The following is a 22407-nucleotide window of genomic DNA, read 5'->3' on the forward strand; positions in this document are numbered from 1 at the left end:
GCTGCCTCCGCAAGACCCTGCAAATCCACTAGGAGGATAGACGCACCAACGTCAGTGTTCTCAATCAGGCCAGCATCCAAGCACTGACCACACTCTACCAGCTCTGTTGGGCGGGCCACATCGTCCGCATGCCTGACACGAGACTCCCAAAACAAGTGCTCTACTCTGTACTCCTACACTGCAAGCAAGCCCCAGGTGGGCAGAGGAAATGTTTCAAGGACACCCTCAAAGCCTCCTTTATTAAGTGAAACATCCCCACCGGCACCTGGGAATCCCTGGCCCAAGACCGTCCTAAGTGGAGGAAGAGCATCCGGGAGGGCGCTGAGCACCTCAAGTCTCGTCGCCAAGCGCATGCAGAAACCAAGTGCAAGCAGCGGCAGGAACGTACGGCAAACCAGACTCCCCACCTACCCTTTCCTCCAACCACTGTCTGTCCCACCTGTGACAGAGACTGTAATTGTACAGTCCAATACGGGAATCACCTGAGAACTCGCTTTTAGAGTGGAAGCAAGTCTTCCTCGATTTCGAGGGACTGGCTGTGATGATGAAATGGAATGCTACTGTGTTCTAATCTACGATTTTTAAGTAAGGTTTAACCATCTGATTTTTTTTCCCCTTCTATTTTCACTACAGTGCAGCCAATTCAACAAGGCCTCAACACTAGAAGGACACTTGTGCACTCTTATCCTTCCTTGCCCCCTGGCTACCAAAACCTAGCTAGCCCTGGGATCCCAGGCGGTCAGCTGGCAAACACAGCAGGACCACAGCAATTTTCTCAGGTATGTGAGGAGCCCTGCAGCCCTGGTTAGACCACACCTGGAGTACTTTGAGCAGTTCTGGGCACTGTATCTTCGGAAGGATATATTGGCCTTGGAGGGAATGCAAGCGTAGACTTACCAGAATGATGCCTAGACTCCAAATAAAGAGGAGTGATTATACAAACTGCAGACTATATTCCTTGGAGTTTAGAAAGTTAAGGGGTAATTTGATCGAAGCTTTCATGATAGTAATGGGAACGGATAGCATAGATAGAGATAAATTATTTCTGCAGGTTGGGGAGTGTAGGACTAGGGCATTTCTAAAAATTATAGCCAGGCCTTTCGGGTGTGAAGTTACGAAACATTTCTGCACACCAAGGGTGGTCGAAGTTTCTCTTCCACAAAAGGCAATTGATACTAGGACAATTGTTCATTTTAAATTTGAGATTGATAGATTTTTGTTAACCAAAGGTATTGAGGTATATAGTGCAAGGACTGGTGTCTGGAGTTAGGTCACAGATCGACCATGACCTTGAATGGTGGAGCAGGCTCGAGGGGCTAAAAGGCCTGCTCCTGTTCCTATGTTCCTAATTCATTTTAATAATTAATTTTCTTCCAGTTAGTGAGAAGTGATGATTAAGAACATTTGAGTAAGGCTCTGCTGTTGATATTTGGAAACATAGAACTTTCTCGATAAAGGTGCTGCAAAGCCTTAGCAGTCATGGACTGGTGGGACATGGATTCCAGCTAGCAATATCTTGGTCTCAGTGGAAGCTCAAGTTAAGACCCAGCAGCCCTTCTCAAAGAGGGACAATTGGAGAAGTCATCCCAGTTGTGCGCCCTTTTTTCTTGCTGTTGATTGTAGAGTAACATTGGTGAAGACCTGGGTGCAAGTTTCTTGTGATGTTGCCTGGAATGCAATATAGCATAGGGAAAACAAAGGGAAGGAAATTTTTTTTTTTTTTAAATGTACATTTAAAAAAAAAAACTGCAAACTAGTTAGTTAGTGAGAATTATGATCTTCCATCATGCATAAGCAGTACATGCTACAATAATATATGCAACGTTTTGAATGTTTGAAGGATTTTTGATCTGTGATCCCAATTTTTATAAAGTTATTCAGTAGCCTGTTTCTATTAGTTACAGAACTCCTTAGCAATTGTTTCTACTCAAGTATGGTACCCTGCTTATGTAGCACAATTTCATGCAACACCTGCTAAAGATTGACCCTCTACCAGTGTTTGTTCACTGCACAATATTTTGGAGTAGATTAGGATGTGTGATTAGTTCTGTGTTCTTCCTAAAGCCCAGCCCTGCAAACAGTGGTATTGCTCTACCCTTGCATTATTTCAGAGATCTTGTGGCAAAGGAGCTTTTTATCTATTTCTGTTACAAACTCCATCCCTACCACCACTCGGTGAGGGGTACCTGCAGAGATAATGAATTGAAATCTCTTTCACTATATGCAGAGGTAATCTCAAAATGTTCTTTTCTTCTTTCACCATAACATCACCTCGAGCTCCAAAGCAGTTCTTCTTTGGGACTCTTAAGCTTTAAGAATGTAATTATAATGGCACTCTTGATATTTATTTTCACAGCCAGTTTATGAACAGATGGTGCACATTTGAGAATTTTCAAGGAATTGAGTCATCACTTTTGGCAATTCTTTTCAGTGGACAGCATAAGTAACACAATTAAGTGAATTGTATTTCTGAGTGTATCACAAAGGCGTTTTAAGATGAGCTGGTGCATTTGAAAAAATTGCAAAAATCGCAGACATTGTGGATGGACACAAACTTTAGTGTGAAATTTCCCCGCATTCAACATGACGTGTGCAAAAGCAGCCTCTTCCTTGCTGTACTTAAGAAAAATGCCTGCTTCAAAAACTCTGGGAAACATAGAAACATAGAAAATAGGTGCAGGAGTAGGCCATTCGGCCCTTCGAGTCTGCACTGCCATTCAATAAGATCATGGCTGATCATTCCTTCAGTACCCCTTTCCCGCCTTCTCTCCATACCCCTTGATCCCCTTAACCGTAAGGGCCATATCTAACTCCCTCTTGAATATATCCAACGAACTGGCATCAACAACTCTCTGCGGTAGGGAATTCCACAGGTTAACAACTCTGAGTGAAGAAGTTTCTCCTCATCTCAGTCCGAAATGGCCTACCCCTTATCCTAAGACTATGTCCCCTGGTTCTGGACTTCCCCAACGTCGGGAACATTCTTCCTGCATCTAACTTGTTCAGTCCCGTCAGAATCTTATATGTTTCTGAGAGATCCCCTCTCATCCTTCTAAACTCCAGTGAATAAAGGCCCAGTTGATCCAGTCTCTCCTCATATGACAGCCCAGCCATCCCTGGAATCAGTCTGGTGAACCTTTGCTGCACTCCCTCAATAGCAAGAACGTCCTTCCTCAGACTAGGAGACCAAAACTGAACACAATATTCCAGGTGAGGCCTCACTTAGGCCCTGTACAACTGCATTAAGACCTCTCTGCTCCTATACTCAAATCCCCTAGCTATGAAGGCCAACATACCATTTGCCGCCTTTACCGCCTGCTGTACCTGCATGCCCACTTTCAGTGACTGATGAACCGTGACACCCAAGTCTCGTTGCACCTCCACTTTTCCTAACCTGCCGCTATTCAGATATTCTGCCTTTGTGTTTTTGCCCCCAAAATGGATAACCTCACATTTATCCACATTATACTGCATCTGCCGTGCATTTGCCCACTCACCTAACCTGTCCAAGTCACCCTGCAGCCTCTTAGCATCTTCCTCACAGCTCACACCGCCACCCGATTTAGTGTAATCCGCAAACTTGGAGATATTGCATTCTATTTCTTCATCTAAATCGTTAATGTACATTGTGAAGAGCTGGGGTCCCAGCACTGAGCCCTGCGGCACTCCACTAGTCACTGCCTGCCATTCTGAAAAGGACTCGTTTATCCCGACTCTCTGCTTCCTGTCTGCCAACCAGTTCTCTATCCACGCCAGTACATTACCCCCAATACCATGCGCTTTGATTTTTCACACCAATCTCTTGTGCGGGACCTTGTCAAAAGCCTTTTGAAAGTCCACGTACACCACATCCACTGGTTCTCCCTTGTCCACTCTGCTAGTTACATCCTCAAAAAATTCTAGATGATTCGTCAAGCATGATTTTCCTTTCATACATCCATGCTGACTTGGTTCAATCCTGTCACTGCTTTCCAAATGCGCTGCCATTTCATCCTTAATGATTGATTCCAACATTTTCCCCACTACTGATGTCAGGCTAACCTGTCTATAATTCCCTGTTTTCTGTCTCCCTCCTTTTTTAAAATGTGATGTTATATTAGCTGCCCCCCAGTCCATAGGAACTAATCTAGAGTCAATAGACTGTTGGAAACTGATCACCAATGCATCCACTATTTCTAGGGCCACTTCCTTAAGTACTCTGGGATGCAGACTATCATGCCCCAGGGATTTATCGGCCTTCAATCCCATCAATTTCCCTAACACAATTTCCTGCCTAATAAGGATATCCTTCAGTTCCTCCTTCTCACTAGACCCACTGTCCCGTAGTACATTCGGAAGGTTATTTGTATCTTCCTTCGTGAAGACAGAACCAAAGTATTGGTTCAATTGGTCTGCCATTTCTTTGTTCCCCATTATAAATGCACCTGAATCCGACTGCAAATGGCCTACGTTTGTCTTTACTAATCTTTTTCTCTTCACATATTTATAGGAGCATTTGCAGTCAGTTTTTATGTTCCCTGCAAGCTTCCTCTCATACTCTATTTTCCCCCTCTTAATTAAACCCTTAGTCCTCCACTGTTGAATTCTAAATTTCTCTCAGTCCTCAAGTTTGTTGCTTTTTCTAGCCAATTTATATGCCTCTTGGCTTTAACACTATCCTTATTTCCCTTGTTAGCCATGGTTGAGCCACCTTCCCAGTTTTATTTTTACTCCAGACAGGGATGTACAATTATTGAAGTTCATCCATGTGATCTTTAAATGTTTGCCATTGCTTATCCACAGTCAACCCTTTAAGTATCTTTTGCCAGTCTATTCTAGCCAATTCACACCTCATACCGTCGAAGTTACCTTTCCTTCAGTTCAGGACCCTAGTTTCCGAATTAACTGTGTCACTCTCCATCTTGATAAAGAATTATACCATATTATGGTCACTCTTCCCCAAGGGGCCTCGCACAACAAAATTGCTAATTAGTCCCTTCTCATTACACATCACCCAGTCTAGGATGGCGAGCTCCCTGGTTGGTTCCTCGACATATTGGTCTAGAAAACCATCCCTAATACACTCCAGGAAATCCTCCTCCACCGCATAGCTACCAGTTAGGTTAGCCCAATCAATATGTAGATTAAAGTCGCCCATGATTACTGCTGTATCTTTATTGCACACATCCCTTATTTCTTGTTTGATGCTGTCCCCAACCTCACTACTACTATTTGGTGGTCTGTATACAACTTCCACTAGCGTTTTCTGCCCTTTGGAATTCCGCAGCTGAACCCATACCGATTCCACATCATCCAGGCTAATGTCCTTCCTTACAATTGCATTGATTTCCTCTTTAACCAGCAACGCAACCCCGCCCCCTTTTCCTTTCTGTCTATCCTTCCTAAATGTTGAATACCCCTGGATGTTGAGTTCCCAGCCTTGGTCACCCTGGAACCATGTCTCCGTGATGCCAATTACATCATATCCGTTAACTGCTATCTGCGCAGTTAATTCATCCACCTTATTCCGAATACTCCTTGCATTGAGGCACAGAGCCTTCAGGCTTGTCGTTTTAACACATTTTGCCCCTTTAGAATTTTGCTGTAATGTGGCCCTTTTTATTTCTTGCCTTGGGTTTCTCTGTCCTTCACTTTTACTATTCTCCTTTTCTATCTTTTGCTTATGACTCCATTTTATTTCCCTTTGTCTCCCTGCATAGGTTCCCATCCCCCTGCCATATTAGTTTAACTCCTCCCAAACAGCACTAGCAAACACTTCCCCTAGGACATTGGTTCCGGTCCTGCCCAGGTGCAGACCGTCCGGTTTGTACTGGTCCCACCTCTCCCAGAAGCGGTTCCAGTGCCCCAGGAATTTGAATCCCTTCCTTCTGCACCATTCCTGAAGCCACGTATTTATCTGAGCTATCCTGCGATTCCTACTCTGACTAGCACGTGGCACTGGTAGCAATCCTGAGATTACTACTTTTGAGGTCCTACTTTTTAATTTAGCTCCTAGCTCCCTAAATTCGTCTCGTTGGACCTCATCCCGTTTTTTACCTATATCGTTAGTACCTATATGCACCACAACAACTGGTTGTTCACCCTCCCTTTTCAGAATGTTCTGCACCCGCTGATGATGAATCTGTATTTGTGCGCTCTGCTGGAACATATTCTCCTAATATTAAAACTTGTTCTCTTCAGGCTCCACATTTTAACCAACTAATGACTGGCATGGGTGGACTTAGTCTGCAGCAGGGCCAACAATCCGAGGGAGTGCGCCCTCTGAATCTCCTGCAAGAGAGAAACATTCTACCTTCAACTCCAGTCAAAGCCCCTCATCCAAACTTGCACAAGGATCTACAGAAAGTAAACTGCAATCCAGAGTAAGTTGTAGTAGCTTCCACTATAACCAATTGACCAAGCACATGTTGTGACTTTGAATGGACTTTGCAAGTCTAATCTAACCGTATTAGAAAATAAAGTTTGCTGCCTGCTCTTCTAACCCCTTTTCTCTCTTCCTTCCCCATCCAGTTCAGTTGTCCAAAATGTGTCCTTGGACTAATGAAGTAGTATTTAAATTATTTCCCGAATTGTCAACTCATTCAGGTCCCTGTTTTAGAGCCTTATCTGACAATTTTCACCTTCCCCATCTCCTCCTTTGCTGAATCAGGAATTCCAATTCCCTTTTGAATGCAGTGTTGCAGTTAATGGTAATCTGTTCAATAAGTTGGCTCTTTGTGTTCTCTATTATGGAGCTTTTTTCCAATTTTCTCCCCATTCTTTCCTCCTGAAGGTGGTACAGTATTGTGGGTATTGACAACCCTCTAATATCTTGCATCCAAGTGGGCGTGGGCCTAAAATGGTGCATGTGAACAGGCTGTTATAGTAATAACATTCTCAGTACATCTCAGTAGCCTTATAATTCTACCTCCTCCAACCTTCTGGTCATCCCTCCAAATTCCTCTTTCTTTGGCATTCATTTTCCTCACATCTCTGACACAACCCAATATCTGCCCATATCCAAAGTTCACGTGTCCGCTCTTAGGCAAGAATCACTTTCTGGAAACAAGAACCCTGGATGACTCCTGCCACCAACCCTCCCTTTTTAACATAGGAGTTCAATTTATAGCATCCTGACTGCTGCCCCTGCTGAAATCAGCTGACTAATTATAGACCTGCAATAGAACTTTAAACCTTCAGTGCCTTTACCCATGATTTTTTTGAAAAAGTTCTGTTAGCATTTTGTTTTGACGGTTTGATAAAGATCTGTCTATATTTAATTTTGTTAAAATGAAAGGTGTTTCTATTTTAGGGTGTTCAGATGCACATTGACCAACATCCCTCAAACTCAGTCTTTATTGAACAAAGCTAAGCTTCCTTTAGGATTACAGCTACATCCATTCAGAGACCTATCAGTAAGTGATATCTAATTTTTCAGAAGTGTAACACAATTTATGTTTTAGAAAAACATTTTTGATTTCCATCCTGCCACCCCCACCTTGACCTCCACTCAGCTCATCCCCTCAGCAGTGTGGTTGAGATCAGGAGCATAATGACGGGCAAAGAGGGGAAACTAAGGCTGCATGCCAACTCTTGATGGTTGAACATACTGTGCGATCCTAATGATTTAATTTTATCCTTTTCAGTCTCTTCTATTTTAGTTTAAAAGTAGCACTTTTTAAAAATGGAAATCTTTTCTTTCATATCTTTCCTTTTAAACACGTCTGACCACATCTTTGGTGCTTAGTGTGGATACTTTATGTTGCAGCAATTACCTGTGGTTACATCGAGTACCATTGTGAGGTGTCGTTCTTGCAGAACCTACATAAATCCTTTTGTTAACTTTCTGGATCAAAGAAGATGGAAATGTAACTTGTGCTATCGAGTTAATGATGGTAGGTTCACCAAAAAAACAACACAAATGCTTCAAAACCATCAAATACATTTAAATGGAACCTTTTTAAGATAGAAAAAAAAACATCCAAAGGCAAATCTCAGATGAGGGAAAAGGAGTGGGTGCAGAGCCGTTGTGGGAAACTTTGGAGAGATAACTGGTTAGTTGAAGAGAGGTTTTGACAGATTTTTAAAGAGAAAGGGAGTTTGAGAAAGTAGGACTGAGGCAATCTAAGGCTCTGCCACCAATCATTCAGCAGAACAAGGATGGCTACACTGGGAGGACAAGAGGGTATGCAGAAATACTGGTGGTTGTGGTAACGAAAGAAAGAACTTGCATTTAGTTGGTGCTTTATGAATGTCGCAGACAGCAAATTAATCACCAGGTAATCTGTTTTTAGTGCTGGTTGAGGAACTCCCAAACAGCTCTTCGAACAGTCCTGGAATGATTTGTGTCTACTTCAGTAAGCAGACGGGACCTCGGTTTAACAAATCATCCAAAAAATGATGCCTCCTACAGTATGACAATCCTTCAGTCCTGCACTTAGGTGTTGGCCTGGAATATGTGCTCAATGGGGTTTGCATTCACATCCATCAGACTCCGAGGAACAATGCCATCAACTGAATCAAGCTGACATTTAGCTCGGTTGGTGAGGCAATGCCGCAGAGGGATTTATAGATGATGAGGATTTAAAATTTGATTCCTCATGAGCTGGAGCTCGTGCGGGTCAGTGGAAACATGAGTGAATCCGGCTTAATGCAGGCAGTGGAATTTTGGATAATTTGTAATTTATGGTCAATCAGGAGAGTATTAAAGAATGATGGCCTCGATATTAATCCCACCCCCTGCCCCTCACAAGGATGGGAGAGGGTTGATGGATGGTGGACGTGCCTTTTCCAGCACTCCTTGTGAGCAAGGAAGAGCAGGAGTGCTCCCCTGGCCCCTCTTGGAAGCCTTAGACCTCCCCTCTGACTCTCTCTCTCTCTCTCTTTCTCTCTCTCTCTCTCTCTCTCTCTCTCTCTCCTCCCCCCCCCCCCCCCCCCCACTGCCATGATAGCTGACCTCTCGCCATGAAGCCCCGATCTCCCTCCCACGATGTCCTCTGCCCAAACCCCTGATTTCTCACACTCTTTCCTCCTCCTGTCCCCAAGGGCTCCTGACTGCAGTATCTTGCCACTAGTTTTCCTGACCAGTAGCTGGCCAGCTTATTAATTTGTGGAAACTGAAGACAAAAATTCTATTGAGGTCCTGCTATTAAATTTACCAGGCCATTCACATCCCTGGTCTTGCCAGATTTTCCCAGCACACCCATCCCTGGGGGTGTGATGAATGCATTCATTAAATGTTAAGTACATTTTTGGAAAGAGCATAAAGTGAAAATATACCTTGAACCTGGGACGTCTAACTGAATACTTGTGCCAAAACCAGTGGTTGGGCTGTGTTGCGTGGAAATATGAAGATAATTTAGCATAATAATAAGATCCCACGGACAAACCAGAAGTAAGACTGCAGATGCACAAAAAAGTAGTAACACCCATTTATGCACACAATCAGTCCCCCAAAGCACACGTGCATTTGTAAGTGGTTTCTCTTGGATGTTTTCGACGCGCCACATGTTACAATAGTTCTAGACGTGGGAGTGATTACTGTACTGAACAGATGAATGAGTCACGGACAAATACCTCAGTCTCATCCGGCAATGCTTTATTAAAGCTACCTAAACACAGCAAAACTACAAGTAAACACAGTGACGATGTAGTACAATCCAATACCCCAACGTGTCTAAACTGCCCCTATCATGAAGTACCCAACATCTAACCCCTCAGCTCGGATCCACAGTGTACCCCCGACTCTGTACTGACCGGCTGGGTGTATCCCTATGGTCCTTGCAGCAAAACCTCCCCACTAAAACCCTTACTAAGGCATGGCTGGGAGAACACTCAACACCTCCTCACACAGTGGCTGTGATCTTAAAGATGCGTGGGCAGGGATAATGCTCACCGATTCGTTGGCTTACTCGCTGCTTCTGCTGGTGAACACTTGTCTCTTCTGGTTCCGTACTGGTTTCTTCTCTCCGTCCCAGACGGCGTGATTGGTTCTTATAGAGGTGAAGCAAGCAAGAGTATGAGAGAGATATGTGAAAGATATCTTTTATATCCCAAAACTGTTTGCCCTTTCAGGCCGAATAAAGTTTGTCCTTGTTTCAAGACTTCCTATTTGTGTGGCTTCTGTCTATTCCATTGATAGCTGGTTGATGAGGTTTCGCTTCCAGCCAGTCTGGGGCTTAATGGCTTTCGATTGTTCTGGTTTCCTGCCTCTCGGGGGTTATCTCATCCAGGTAATGACTTGATCACTGACCAGTTCATATCTGATCTATCTCTGACGAGTTCACATTGTTTAACAATGGACCCTCCATGCCCATTACCTTGATGAGTTGCCTTATCCTGGCCATTGTAACTTCCCAGACCACCCCCGCCCATCAGGTTTGGATTTCGAGTACAACATGGAAAAGTACCTGGGCCCCTCCCACAACAGGCTTCCAGCTTTTCTGCAGTGAGAAATATTAAAAATGCAATGTCCAGATAATGTCCAACAATCCTTGAGGAGCCGTGCCTACAATTGTAAACATAGAAACGTAGAAATTAGGTGCAGGAGTAGGTCATTCGGCCTCTCGAGCCTACACCGCCGTCAATAAGATCATGGCTGATTATTCAACCTCAATACCCCTTTCCTGCTTTCTCTCCATACCCCTTGATCTCTTTGGCCGTAAGGGTCATATTTAACTCCCTTTTGAATATATCTAACGAACTGGCCTCAACAACTTTCTGTGGTAGAGAATTCCACAAGTTAACCACTCTCTGAGTGAAGAAGTTTCTCTTCGTCTCGGTCCTAAATGGCTTATCCTTATTCTTAGACTGTGATCCCTGGTTCTGGAACTCTCCAACAATGGGAACATTCTTCCTGCATCTAACCTGTCCAGTCCCGTCAGAATTTTATATGTTTCTATGCGATCCCCTCTCATTCTTCTAAACTCCAGTGGGTACAAGCCCAGTTGATCCAGTCTCTCCTCATATGTCAGTCCTGCCATCCTGGGAATCAATCTGTTGAACCTTGACTGTACTCCCTCAATAGCAAGAACATCCTTCCTCAGATTAGGAGACCAAAACTGAACACACTATTCCAGGTGTGGCCTCACCAAGGCTCTGTACAACTGCAGTAAGACCTCCCTGCTCCTATACTTAAATCCTCTAGCTATGAAGGCCAACATGCCATTTGCTGCCTTCACCGCCTGCTGTACCTGCATGCCAAACTTCAATGACTGATGTACCATGACACCCAGGTCCCATTGCACCTCCCCTTTTCCTAATCTGTCACCATTCAGATAATATTCTGTCTTCCTGTTTTTGCTACCAAAGTGGATAACCTCACATTTATTTACATTATACTGCATCTGCCATGCATTTGCCCACTCACCTAACCTGTCCAAGTCACCCTGCAGCCTCTTAGCATCCTCCTCACAGCTCACACTGCCACCAGCTTAGTGTCATCTGCAGACTTGGAGATATTACATTCAATTCCTTCATCTAAATCATTGATGTATATTGTAAATAGGTGAGGTCCCAGCACTGAACCCTGCGGCACCCCACTGGTCACTGCCTGCCATTCTGAAAAGGACCCGTTTATTCTGACTCTCTGCTTCCGTCTGCCAACCAGTTCTCCATCCACGTCAGTACATTACCCCCAATACCATGTGCTTTAATTTTGCACACTAATCTCTTGTGTGGGACCTTGTCAAAAGCCTTTTGAAAGTCCAAATACACCACATCCAATGATTCTCCCTTGGCCATTCTACTGGTTACATCCTCAAAAAATTCCAGAAGATTCGTCAAGCATGATTTCCCTTTCATAAATCCATGATGACTTGGACCGATCCTGTCAATGCTTTCCAAATGCGTTGCTATTTCATCTTTAATAATTGATTCCAACATTTTCCCCACCATGATGTCAGGCTAACTGGTCTATAATTCCCTGTTTTCTCTCCCTCCTTTTTTAAAAAGTGGTGTTACATTAGCTACCCTCCAGTCCATAGGAACTAATCCAGAGTCAATAGAATGTTGGAAAATGATCACCAATGCATCCACTATTTCTAGAACCACTTCCTTAAGTACTCTGGGATGCAGATTATCCGGCCCTGGGGATTTATCGGCCTTCAATCCCATCAATTTCTCTAACACAATTTCCTGACTAATCAGGATTTCCTTCAGTTCCTCCTTTTCGTTAGACCCTCGGTCCCCTAGTATTTCCGGAAGGTTATTTGTGTCTTCCTTAGTGAAGACAGATCCAAAGTATTTGTTCAGTTGGTCTGCCATTTCTTTGTTCCCTATTATAAATTCACCAGATTCTGACTGCAAAGGACCTACGTTGGTCTTTACTAATCTTTTTAACCAATAAGGGAATTAAGGGTTACGGGGAGCGGGCGGGTAAGTGGAGCTGAGTCCACGGCCAGATCAGCCATGATCTTGTTGAATGGCGGAGCAGGCTCGAGGGGCTAGATGGCCTACTCCTGTTCCTAATTCTTATGTTCTTATGTTCTCTTCACATATCTATAGAAGCTTTTGCAATCAGTTTTTATGTTCCCAGCAAGCTTCCTCTCATACTCTCTTTTTCCCCTCCTAATTAACCCTTTGTCCTCTGCTGAACTCTAAATTTCTCCCAGTCCTCAGGTTTGCTGCTTTTTCTGGCCAATTTATATGCCTCTTCCTTGGATTTAATGCTATCCCTAATTTCCCTTGTTAGCCGCGGTTGAACTATCTTCCCCGTTTTATTTTTACTCCAGACAGGGATGTACAATTGTTGAAGTTCATCCATGTAATCTCTAAATGTCTGCCATTGCCTATCCACTGTCAATCATTTGCCAGTCTATCCTAGCCAATTCACATCTCATACCATTGAAGTTATCTTTCCTTAAGTTCAGGACCCTAGTCTCTGAATTGACACGGTCACTCTCCATCTTAATAAAGAATTCTACTATATTATGGTCACTCTTCCCCAGGGGGCCTCGCACAACAAGATTGCTAATTAGTCCTCTCTCATTACACAACGCCCAGAGACACGAGACTGCCCATACACAAACAGCAGGAACCTTATGCACGCACCATTCTCTGGCCTCATTACTCCACACTCTCAGTCCTATTCCCATCCCTCTCTTTTCATCCACCCCCCACGCCCAGCCCAGTCCTTCCATTTCAAAGTTTGAAAATTAGGGAGCTTCAGCATAAGCTCTCTAAACATCCTGGGCTGGAAAACTGGGGCAATCAAGCTCCCCACTGAGTGGTCTAACCTTAGCAATTAGGGAGCAGTCTTTTTTAGTGCTTCAGGCTCAGGAAGTTAAAAGACTGAAACTGGGCTATAGCTGAAAGCAGTCGTGCATACTTACTATGAGGAAAAAACAGTTTGGTGGTGGGGAAGGGTTAGTGGCTGGATTTGGGCCATGTGTTGGACACTCCCACCCGAAATGATAACATTCTCAATGGAGAAAGAGATGTACGCAAGATCTTTAAAAGGAGGAAGCAGTACAGGTGGAAGATACCATTCAAAGAGCAAATGGGATTCTTGGTTTTATATTTAGCACATTGAAATACAGAAGTAAGGATATGACAAAGCATAGTATTGTGTGCAGATTTGGGCACCCCAACATGGAAAGAATATTGAAGCCATAGAAAGGGTGAAAAATAAATCTACAGGGATGATATGAGGGTTGTGGATGTAGTTATGGGTTTCACTGGAGTAGAGACGTACGAGGCAATTTACAGGTACATTTACACTACTAGTGTCAGTGCGAAGCAGTTTCACTTGGCACCGATGCTACATTTATGGTATGAATGCAGCCTGACTTCAGATTTGGAGCCTGACTTGGAGGAGGGAGTTTTAGTCCATTTCACATTGGAGTAATTTTGGGCCTTTACACCCAATTACCCTACAGAAGTTTTGTGTCGATGTGAAGGTGAAACTATTTTGCACCTACATTACAATTGCAGTGTAAGTTCACTCTAATAAAAGTGTTCAAAATTACAAAATATTGCGAGGATAAATAGTAAATGATTATTTCCACTGGTCAGTAAATTGATAGCAATGTGCATAAATTTAGGATTCGTATTAAAGTGTGAAATGAATGTTGGAAGAAATATTTCACAAGGTTTTTGCATTAACATTTGGTTTAATGAGAAATTAGACTGGAAGAAAAAATTTAAAAGAAGGAAACAGTAGGAAATGGAATCAAAGTAGCTTCAATGTAGAGCCAGCACAGGCACAATGTGCTAAATGGGCTCCTTTTGTGTTTTGCATTTCTATGATTCAGGACTAAATTGACTATTAGCGGTGCAAACATAATGGCTGTTATGGGAAATGGAAGCATGGCACAGTAGAGATGTTTGTCTGAGGTTGATCTGAGGCAGGGCACAAGGGCTTTTCTCTGCTTCCACCAGCTGATCGGAGGTACCTGAAGTGGGAAATTTTCCAATACCTAGCACTAACATCCTCATCTAGATGAGCACAAAAATGCAAGTCTAAAAGATATTGTTGTATTGTCTTGGTTTTTGTGTTACCCGTGTAAACTTCTGAAACTGTTGTACTGATGCTTAGTTCCTGAAGAATTTATGTATAACCCTGTGACGCGATCATATGGAGAACCACATAAACGACCTGAAGTTCAAAGTGCGACTATAGAGTTTATTGCTCCTTCAGAGTACATGGTGAGTACAGCTTTTCAATGTTTAAAGTAACTAAATTCATATGTTCAAAGTATTGCACATCTCCATTCTCTTTGCACAGCTTTTGCAGTGATGCTGAACTCTGTGTATGGAAAGAGTTCCTCTCAGTTTCTCCACTCTCACCTTCTTGATTTAACTGCGAGTGATGTGGTGGTACTATGCTGTCCTTGCAATGAACAAAGCTACTAGCTGATGCAATAACCAGCTTGTCATACAGTCATGTACTCTGCTTCACTCATAGAACATTGCAATTTTAAACAGGAACATGTTTAAGGTGCTGGTGTTCAGTCTTTCCCCACCCACCTAGCTGTGGAAGAAGTGGCTAGCTGGCCACTCCGCAGTCACCTGGGTCGGAGAAGCTTGACGTTGGCATTTCATACATTTTCCTGATCATTAAAGTGGCAATGAGTGGAGAAACTGATTACTTGTGGAACTTCTGCAAGTTGCGAGTATAGCTAAAATGTATTTATTTGTGAATATAATGACTTTTACAGTATGTTAAATCTATGCAAACCTACATATTTTTTGTGTTTATTCATCGTTGTAAATAGTGTGTTCCGCATCTATATGCTATTAGTAGAGCAAGAGGTTAGGAAGCTTGAACAGGCAGCTGTTTCTCTACCACATATGACAGCTGAGACTGGAACTACTTGTTCCTTTTGGAGGCAGTCCATGCTGAACAGTGGTCGAGAGTAGGGGCAGAACACCCATCTCTAAGTTAGGAGTCCCAGTGTTGTAGCACTGCAACTAGCTGCCAGTACTGAAAATTGGTCAAGTGAAATGGTAGAAATTATCTGTCTTAAATGGGGAGGGAAGGTACAATAAATACCAAGTGAAACTAAATTAAGCTTTTTGATATTTCAAAAAGCCAATATTGTGTTAATATATGTTGAAAATTTGACTTGTTTTAAACAGCCTATAAAGGCTGGGGATATTTCTAAAACCAAACCTACAGCAGTTCTAGGTTCCTTGTTTTATCAATCTGGTTTAAATGTACACATTTGCAATAATTTGCATTTACAGGTACTTCTACTTGTTTCACTACATTATTAAGTTTTCTAACCCTCCATTACCAACATCAGGCATACTTGATCAATATTTCTATCTTTTCTAGCTGCGACCACCACAACCTGCAGTTTACCTTTACATCTTGGATGTGTCCCATAATGCAGTAGAATCTGGATACTTAAATGCGGTCTGCCAATCATTGTTGGATAATCTGGACATGTAAGATTTTTTCCTACAGCATGAAGGGTTTTTAATGGAAAGCTTTTGTATTTATTTACTTGACTGCTGTGAATCCTTGATATTCAAAGTAGTATTTGCTTATTGATCAAGTCATATAGCTAGTTTACAAATGCATATATTGATGTGTTATAGACCAGAGAAGCACAGGAAATGGAAACTATTGTAATAGTTTTCTCCAGTTGCGATAGACTTCCATTGCACAGAAACTGGGAGCTTGTAATGGTAGAATAAGATACTTTATAATTGTATTATATAGTACGGTGAATTGTCCCACTTCAGAATGTTAGTCTTTTGCTGAAGAATCCAACAGGGTTAGTTTGATCCTATAAAATGTTAGGATTTCATTGCTGCTAAGGCTGGTTCAATCTCAAATGAGTTGAAAAATGTTTCTATTGCCCCTTCTAAAACTAAATAAATTGCAGAAGCAAAATTCCTTTTTAAAATTCTCTCATTTTCCAGTTTGTAATTCTCTTCAATTAATGGAGAATTACACGTAGGTTGTTTTATTTTTTACAAATGAGTTTTCACCCACTTTTTCTTTGTAACTTAAGTCAGTGTGCCTGAGAGTAGTTAACTGAACACAGACCAGAGTTTTAACATGGGACTTTGATCTGTAAAGTTCTCTATTGCATGGTACTTTTGCTCACTGAGCCAGCTTAAGGATCTCACGCACACTTTGTTCCAATTTTCTCCCTTTTCTGCCTTCTCCTGAAAGTGGTGACTTGTATTGTGGAATATTGGCTATGTCAAATTTGATCCATGTGTAAAAGGGAGCTATTTTACATGTGATACTCAGTGAAGTTAATGTACATGCCTGTTAATGGCAAATATTACCAGGAAAGACTGAGAAATGTTCTTCCAACCTACTTTCTCTCGCTCATGCATCAGTTTATTTTTTTAAAGATGCTAATATGCCATTACTGCTTTATCTGGGAGTTCCATATATACAGGTACTGATTTTCTAGAAAACATTCGTAATCTTGGTTGAGGCTTGTTAATTTTATGCCAATTGTTGCTTTAATTGAAATTCCTAACTACCACATCTTTTAGTGTAGCCCTTGGCTTCTTCAAACCACCAGAGATAAAACAATCCCTTGAGATGGAGTTGGATCTCTTTATGCTGAATGAAAACTTTTTCATCTTGTTTGTTTTTTGGTCTCTGTTTTGAATTTTTTTTTGCTTGTCTATTATTAGTCCCTGAGTGATCTTCTAACCTGTAGAAATAAGTCGAGGTGCAGTAACTAGTAAACATATCACAATTACATGATGAAATAAGTATGTATGCTCAGTAATGATTCCTACACAATGGACTGTTCAACAATTCTCACGTAGAACTGGGGAGAAAGGAAATGCAGAAAATGTACTTCCACCAAAGTATAAAGAGATTGTGGGCATCCTGTTAAGTATTTGAAGGGATTGCTCATATATCAGTCTGCCCCTTTTGTATTTGGTTAATTGGACCAACTGAATAAAAGGAACTTTTTTACTTAGGCTGTGAAGCAAATCTCCTGTTAAGTATCTGCTTTTTAAGGATGGGACCTATCTGGCCTTCAACATGAACAAATATATTTGCAACGAAACATTTCTGCAGATTAAGCAAGTAGCATCTTGTAAAGTTGGCTGGCAGTTGTGGACCTCAATAATGTACATGTTCTTGTAGACGTAAGACCATTTTGCAAAATTATTTGGCATTGGCTGTCTGGGGAGGAAGGCAAGTTACTTGTTACAGCTATTCCCTTTCAGACTAATGGCACCCAAATTAAGTATTGTAATAGGAGCACCTTTGCCTCTATTGCTGATTGCTAAATCTTGAAGCTAAAGAATGCAATCTAGAGTGTGTGACTTGGAAGCTCGGGTTTCTTGATGGGGATAAATCCAGCTAGGTTCTTTTCAGGATCCTTTCTTCATGTTCAAACCTTTTTGGGTATAGTCCTGGTTCCACTTGATACATTAGGACCATTCACCTTGAAATTCTTTGACTTAATTGAATCTAAATACATAGGAATTGAGATTGATGGTTATAATTTTTAAAATTGTGGGATGTAAGATGCTTGAGGCAGTTTTACAATCTGAACTTCTTTAGTCAGTGACCTGAAGGTTGGGTTGTTGCTTGATGAATTTGAACTTGTGCATGCTTCAGAATTCACATTCTAGTGGTTGATAGCACTCTGTGAGCAGGCTTTTCATTAAAAATCACAAGTTGGGTGATATAAACTGACTGGAACTTCAAACAGTGTGGCTGGTGTTTCCATTCTTTTCAGGGATAGACCCACAATTGAATAGTATGTTTGACTTCTTGCACTTGATTTGTTCAGTTATTCTAAACCACGTAGGGCTCGTAATTTATTTGTCGATTCACACCTTGTCGTGCATTGATGTTTCCAACAGCAAATTATTTTTACCACATAGCATTTAACAAAAGAAAGGAATATGGTAGCAAACACTGAGCAGAGTAATGCATTATCACATTTCATCTATATACTGGAGATAATTTCAAGCAAAATGTTATGTAGCAAATGAAACTGCTGACTGCTTAGATAGGATTACCAAATGGTTGTGTTCTTTTGGGAGGAAATGTTCCTATACTTGCATTTTTTCCCTTACTTTTAAAATTCTGTAGTGACTATTACCTGTTACCCCCACTGGTAAAGGAACATTGACTCCTAGAACTTGATTGATGCTCAGGTTTAATCAATTCTAGAATTGATTAAAGCTGTGCATCAATCAAGTTCTAGTTCATCATCCAGTAAATATACTTTTGAACAAATGAGATATTGAAAGTAATTGCTGAAAGCTTGAAGCATAATCAATTTTAGAATGAAGTAATCTAAATAACAAAGTTTGGGTCTCTGAAACTGTCACTGTAGATACCATCAAAACCAAATGGAACAGGGTTTAGGATATAAACATGAGTTTTATCACTTCATATGTACCTACCTATAAATTCCGCTTTACTGTTGGCTTGCAATTAGATGCAAACTTTCTTTTTTAAAAAGTACAGAATGTGAGGACAGGTTTATAAACATTTAAACTGACCTTTTAAAATGGAAAAGTTCTTGACCAGGGAACTGCAATTTCAGAAAGATCAGATCCAGAATAACTCGGCTTCCTCTTGAATTTTTCAGCTTACCTGGTGATTCACGTACAAGGATAGGTTTTATTACATTTGACAGCACCATTCATTTCTACAGTCTGCAGGAAGGCCTGTCTCAGCCTCAGATGATGGTGGTCTCAGACATAGAAGGTATGTTTTAAACAGATTTATCATAGCATGGTGTATAAAGGTATTAGTTAAAACAAGATAATTTTTGTTGTATTGTGTGAAATGGTTTAAGTAAATGTAAAGAAAAATCCCCTGGCAATTGTAATACCTGAAATAGAAATTGTATATTTACAACTACAAAACACCTCAAAGCGTGCAAGAGTAATTCAGATGAGAATTTGTACGCTGTCAAGCTGCCAGACATCCAATCTTGGATGCGCCATTATTTTCTCCCGCTAACCCCTTGGAGAACCAAAGCCATTGGGGCCGAAATTCAAGGTCCATATAAGGCCCGTTACCGTCGTTATGCGGCGGAATAACGAGGCCGCCACGTTGCAGTCCATTGGCCGCCCCAACCCAAATTCAGCTCCGGGATTTTTTCGCTCGTCCCCACTGCTACCGACCGCCGCAAGTGTGTCATCAAAGCGTGCACTAATGCTATCCCGCATCTACATTGAAATCTGCCCAAGATTTAATGAAAAAAATCCACGCGCCACTGGACGATGCCTCCGACAGCTTTTTCTGTCGGTGCACCTTGTCTGCTCTCTCTGTGCCCTGGTGGTGTGGCGGCCATTAAAGGTGAGGGCCGAATGCTGCGGCCGGCATCTTACGTTTTTTGCCGGCCGCCTTCCATGTCGGATGGACTATTGTGCCCCCGGATTCGGCTGGGCGGCCAACAGGCTGCCTGGCACCCCCTCTTGGGTGCTAGGCCGCTGGCCCAGCTGAAACCCTCCTTGGTGGCCCAGTGGCCAAAGCTGAAAAATGCCTGATTCTCTCCCCTTTAATGGAGGGGAGAGAGCGTGGAGACGAACACGCACAATGACGTCACCACTGTTCCGCCGCTGAGTGACAACGGTGGAGACTCGATTCTGCCCCAACTTCCGCCCCTCAACATGATTTACCGCCCCCTTTATGACTGATTTCCGGTCCAACGTAAAAAAAAAAATCTTCTAAGTTCTGAAAATTGATCAGACGGCCGCCTCATCGCTCCAGGCAATAAAACCAGGTAAGAAATCAAAGGTGCGCCAGCTTTCTGGCGTGCCTGAATTTCGGCCCCATTGTCTTTATGCCCCACAAACGTTATACTCTCACCACGTGCCCCTCTCCCCACCCCAGGCCACTGTCTGTGGCTGAACCAGATTGTTTGCAACCTCTGTGTTTGACCCCGAGGTGAGTAACCTCATTCACCCTCATTCATCTCTTGTCACTGTCAGACTTCATTATTCCAATGCTTTTTCTGGCCAGCCTCCCAGCCACCACCCTCTAAACTTCAGCTGATCCAAAATTCCGCTGCCTTTATCCTATCCACCAATTCACACCTGCACATCAGCTGTGCCCTTGCTGATCTATATTGGCTCAACCTTTCAATAGCAAAATTTAAAAATCTCATTTATTTAAATCCTAACATAACATTGCATTCCCAGCCCTGTAATCCCCATTTCTCCTGAACTTTCTAGTTCTCTGACTCCAGCCTCTTGTGTTTCTCCCCCTTCCTTTTGCCCCACCATTGGTAGTACTTTCTGCCATCTAGGCCCCAAGCTCTGGAATTTGCTCACTGTGCTACTCTGGCTCTCCATCTTCGCTCTTCCTTTAAGACCCTCCTTAAAACTCGCTTCTTTGACCAAGGTTTTGGCCACCCTTCCTGTACTGTAGGAAATACGGCAGCCAATTTGCGCACAGCAAGGTCTCACAAACAGCAATGAGATAATGACCAGCTAATCGGTTTAGGTGTTAGTTGAGGTATAAGGGCATATCCATACAAAGGTGAAATGGAAAATTTGCTTCAAGCTGAAGATCCCAGCTTAATGAACAGAAATATTATTTGTCTTCTGCAGATGTCTTTATACCAACCCCAGACAACTTGTTGGTGAACTTGAATGAAAGCAAAGAGGTAAATATTGGAATGTGATGCATTTATATCGAACAAAAAGTATTTAAAAAACATATATGAAATATAGCAATCGTGAAGGCTCTGATAACTGCACCAAAGGTGGCGATCATTAACAAAAGCTGCTTGTGCAATTTAACTATCGATCATTGGCCTTATCGTCAGGACATCCAGAAACCTTCTCCGGAAGACCTAGTTGCTACAGTTGATGATGAATAAGCCTGGTATGCAACATTGGACTTGTCTGTGATGTCAAGCTGGCTGTCCTGTGTATGTCTTCTCACCATAGTAAAAGTAGATTTTTTTTTTTCTCCTTGATGTGGCAAATTAAGACTTATTCCAGATACTACATGCATTAACTGGAGGCTGAATGAGACCACATGCTCTCATATCCAGCAATATATTATTATTTATCCTGATCAGCTCGCAGAAAGGCAAGTAGCGGCTGCTGGAGCTCCAGCTAGCGGAACCAATTGCAGTGGGGCATGGCGGGTGTCTATCCTGTGATCAGAGGGATAGTGACAACGCATTAGAACATTTTATGAGGAGCTGTGCTATTCCTGGTATCTCATGTCTGACTAGTGACACTTTAACCTGGTGACTGAGTATCATTCTTGCAGGATAGGAGGGTTAGATGGTAAGCAAAGGACCCTTTGGGGTTGAGATAGCTTCAAGGTAGCATGCCTGGTGATGGAAAGTTGAAATAAAGTCAATCCTCATTGCAGACTTGATAATCTAACACCTGACCAGGTAGGTCTGCAGTGCTGCAGGTTACTGTTGATTGACCAACCAGGCCAAATAATTTGTCACCTAGTTCTGTGATTCTTCCCACTCTATTCCGGGTAATCTTGCAAACCAGTGCCCGAATGAATAGGATGGTTCTTGCTGGTCAAGTAGTAGGAAGCATACCAATGATCTCTGCTGACAATCTATAGTTTTAGTTGGTAAACTCCTGTGCATTCAGGCTCTTGCCAACCTCTGCTAACCTCTCTGGTAAATGGGGTATGCCCTTTTGGAGAGAAAGTGTGCACTCTGTATTGGGCAAACAAACACTGCCTCTGTTCATTACTTGGTTGATTAATTTGGATTGTCTTAAACACATCCAACTGACCAAAATAAAAGCACTGTTCAAACTCCCGACTCTCTGCACTAATACTTTTCCACTTCAATTTTTGGCTTCACTTTCTCATGCTGAAAATATAGAAATTTGTGGTAGAAGCTGTTGCTTTCAGTTTTAGAATGTAGGTGACAAATGTTGTGTGATTTAAGTGTGAATTTTCTTCTGCATAGTAATATGTCACTATTCAATAACGGAACCATTATTACAATAGAAGAAAATAAGGACAAACCAGACTGGTTCATTTTG

At 42.3% G+C, this 22407-nt stretch overlaps 1 protein-coding gene across 1 annotated transcript in view; it reads left to right on the forward strand.

Moving 5' to 3' along the window:
- The window catches only part of sec24a (SEC24 homolog A, COPII coat complex component), a 64455-nt gene that overhangs the window by 23910 nt on the left and 18138 nt on the right, over window positions 1-22407 (forward strand). The window contains exons 5-12 of the mRNA XM_070878220.1: window positions 634-779; window positions 6181-6362; window positions 7292-7394; window positions 7748-7874; window positions 14516-14625; window positions 15758-15870; window positions 19017-19135; window positions 20989-21044. Coding sequence (XP_070734321.1) covers window positions 634-779; window positions 6181-6362; window positions 7292-7394; window positions 7748-7874; window positions 14516-14625; window positions 15758-15870; window positions 19017-19135; window positions 20989-21044 — 956 coding nt within the window. The remainder of the gene's footprint in view (window positions 1-633; window positions 780-6180; window positions 6363-7291; window positions 7395-7747; window positions 7875-14515; window positions 14626-15757; window positions 15871-19016; window positions 19136-20988; window positions 21045-22407) is intronic.

The sequence above is a fragment of the Pristiophorus japonicus genome, chromosome 4, assembly GCF_044704955.1.
Source record: "Pristiophorus japonicus isolate sPriJap1 chromosome 4, sPriJap1.hap1, whole genome shotgun sequence".
Lineage (NCBI taxonomy): Eukaryota > Metazoa > Chordata > Chondrichthyes > Pristiophoridae > Pristiophorus > Pristiophorus japonicus.